This window comes from Limulus polyphemus, unplaced genomic scaffold (genome assembly GCF_000517525.1).
Source record: "Limulus polyphemus unplaced genomic scaffold, Limulus_polyphemus-2.1.2 Scaffold4911, whole genome shotgun sequence".
Classification (NCBI taxonomy): domain Eukaryota; kingdom Metazoa; phylum Arthropoda; class Merostomata; order Xiphosura; family Limulidae; genus Limulus; species Limulus polyphemus.
This window is the reverse complement of record NW_013670521.1, coordinates 51,378-54,919: the sequence shown is the minus strand read 5'-3', so window position 1 is coordinate 54,919 and position 3,542 is coordinate 51,378. Positions and strand designations below refer to the sequence as shown.

The 3,542-nt window shown below is 35.0% G+C and overlaps 1 protein-coding gene across 1 annotated transcript; it reads left to right on the top strand.

Annotated features, from left to right (window-relative positions):
- Positions 1 to 1,118: 1,118 nt before the first annotated feature.
- On the top strand, positions 1,119 to 3,265 carry LOC106471862 (perilipin-4-like; the record flags this gene model as incomplete). Its single annotated transcript, XM_013932487.1, has 1 exon — positions 1,119 to 3,265. A coding segment is annotated over one exon (2,147 nt), but the record flags the coding sequence as incomplete, so codon positions are not given.
- Positions 3,266 to 3,542: the final 277 nt, after the last annotated feature.

Here is a 3,542-nt window from a genome sequence, read left to right as displayed (position 1 = left end):
CTCAAGTGTTGCAGTTGACCAATAGCAACCAATGGGGTACTCTATTGGCTTTCTACTGGTTCTCAATTGTTGCAATTGATCAGTAGCAACCAATGGGATACTCTACTGGCTTTCTATTGGTTCTCAAGTGTTGTAATTGTGTAAGTGTTGCAGTTGACGAGTAGCAACCAATGGGTACTCTACTGGCTTTCTACTGGTTCTCAATTGTTGTAATTGTGTAAGTGTTGCAGTTGACCAGCAGCAACGAATGAGGTACTCTGCTGGCTTTCTACCGGTTCTCAAGTGTTGCAGTTGACCAGTAGCAACCAATGGGGTACTCTATTGGCTTTCTACTGGTTCTCAATTGTTGCAATTGACCAGTAGCAACCAATGGGATACTCTACTGGCTTTCTACTGGTTCTCAATTGTTGTAATTGTGTAAGTGTTGCAGTTGACCAGCAGCAACCAATTAGGTTCTCTGCTGGCTTTCTATTGGTTCTCAAGTGTTGTAGTTGACCAGTAGCAACCAATGGGGTACTCTACTGGCTTTCTATTGGTTCTCAAGTGTTGCAGTTGACCAATAGCAGCCAGTGGGATACTCTACTGGGTTTCTACTGATTCTCAATTGTTTTATAATGTGCAAATGTTGCAAGTCTTCAAAGCGTGAAAGTTTATATGATTAAACTCATAGCAATTTTGATTTATAGCACTCAATAGCTTGAAATATTAATAGTTTTTAAATAATATAATTCCCGTAGATGTTTCGTTTCAAGTCATTATATCAGGTCTTGGGTAATTTTTATAATTATAAATAAAGAAACGTAAAAAATATTGGATCTTATCAAATTTAGTAAATATGTTCATTCTATTATTTACACGTAATGTTCATGCAAATTCGTAAGGCCTAGAGATTATCTGTAATAACACGTGTCGGTCAAACTGGTGGCTGAGAAACAAACTGAACTGTACAGGTTCAGATGAATATACATTATTTACAGGACTGATGATAAATATGAATAATAAAAAAAAAGAAGTTCCTTAAATCATAAAGAACTTACAATTTGTAACATTATATGTGAAGCTTCGCTGACTGACTTGTTGTGTAGGAAATAGTTACTTTTGAAGATTCATAAAAATAGACGATTCTGTAGACAATACAAAGGACATAATAGTACATTCTGTAGACAATACAAAGGACCCTATAGTACATTCTGTAGACAGTACAAAGGACACTATAGTACATTCTGTAGACAATACAAAGTACTCTATAGTACATTCTGTAGACAATACAAAGGACCCTATAGTACATTCTGTAGACAATACAAATGACCCTATAGTACATTCTGTAGACAATACAAAGGACCCTATAGAAGATTCTGTAGACAGTACAAAGGACACTATAGTACATTCTGTAGACAATACAAAGGACACTATAGAATATTCTGTAGACAGTACAAAGGACACTATAGTACATTCTGTAGACAGTACAAAGGACACAATAGTACATTCTGTAGACAATACAAAGGACCCTATCATACATTCTGTAGACAATACAAAGGAAACTATGGGAGATTCTGTAGACAATACAAAGGACACAATAGTACATTCTGTAGACAGTACAAAGGACACTATAGAAAATTCTGTAGACAGTACAAAGGAAACTATAGTACATTCTGTAGACAATACAAAGGACTCTATAGTACATTCTGTAGACAATACAAAGGACACAATAGTACATTCTGTAGACAGTACAAAGGACCCTATAGAAGATTCTGTAGACAATACAAAGGACACAATAGTACATTCTGTAGACAGTACAAAGGACCCTATACAAGATTGTGTAGACAATACAAAGGACCCTATCATACATTCTGTAGACAATACAAAGGACACAATAGTACATTTTGTAGACAATACAAAGGACACAATAGTACATTCTGTAGACAATACAAAGGACACAATAGTACTTTCTGTAGACAATACAAAGGAAACTATAGTACATTCTGTAGACAATACAAAGGAAACTATAGGAGATTCTGTAGACAGTACAAAGGACCCTATAGTACATTCTGTAGACAATACAAAGGACCCTATAGAAGATTCTGTAGACAATACAAAGGACACAATAGTACATTCTGTAGACAATACAAAGGACACAATAGTATATTCTGTAGACAGTACAAAGGACACTATAGGAGATTCTGTAGACAATACAAAGGACCCTATAGAAGATTCTGTAGACAGTACAAAGGACACAATAGTACATTCTGTAAACAATACAAAGGACCCTATAGTACATTCTGTAGACAATACAAAGGACTCTATAGTACATTCTGTAGACAATATAAAGGACACAATAGTACATTCTGTAGACAGTACAAAGGACCCTATAGAAGATTCTGTAGACAATACAAAGGACCCTATAGTAGATTCTGTAGACAATACAAAGGACACTATAGTACATTCTGTAGACAGTACAAAGGACACTATAGTACATTCTGTAGACAGTACAAAGGACTCTATAGTACATTTTGTAGACAATACAAAGGACACAATAGTACATTCTGTAGACAATACAAAGGACACAATAGTACATTCTGTAGACAATACAAAGGACCCTATCATACATTCTGTAGACAATACAAAGGACACAATAGTACATTCTGTAGACAGTACAAAGAACACTATAGTACATTCTGTAGACAGTACAAAGGACACAATAGTACATTCTGTAGACAATACAAAGGAAACTATAGTACATTCTGTAGACAATACAAAGGAAACTATAGGAGATTCTGTAGACAGTACAAAGAACACTATAGTACATTCTGTAGACAGTACAAAGGACTCTATAGTACATTCTGTAGACAATACAAAGGACACAATAGTACATTCTGTAGACAGTACAAAGGACCCTATAGAAGATTGTGTAGACAATACAAAGGACACTATTGTACATTCTGTAGACAGTACAAAGGACACTATAGTACATTCTGTAGACAGTACAAAGGACACTATAGAAAATTCTGTAGACAGTACAAAGGACACTATAGAAAATTCTGTAGACAGTACAAAGGAAACTATAGTACATTCTGTAGACAATACAAAGGAAACTATAGTACATTCTGTAGACAATACAAATGACACAATAGTACATTCTGTAGACAGTACAAAGAACACTATAGAAGATTCGGTAAACAGTACAAAGAACACTAAAGAATATTCTGTAGACAGTACAAAGGACACTATAGAAGATTCTGTAGACAGTACAAAGGAGATTCTGTAAACAGTACAAAGGAAACTATAAGAGATTCTGTAAACAGTACAAAGGAAACTATAAGAGATTCTGTAAACAGTACAAAGGAAACTATAGAATATTCTGTAGACAGTACAAAGGACACTATAGTATATTCTGTAGACAATACAAAGGACCCAAAGTTATCAAAGAAGGCGACGTTAGCAATAAGATAGTTATATCACACCCAGTGCGCACATATCCGAATATCACAAATTAAGCAGCAAAAAAGGTTAGTGAGATTTGTGAAACTGGCGTTTAGCGTTTG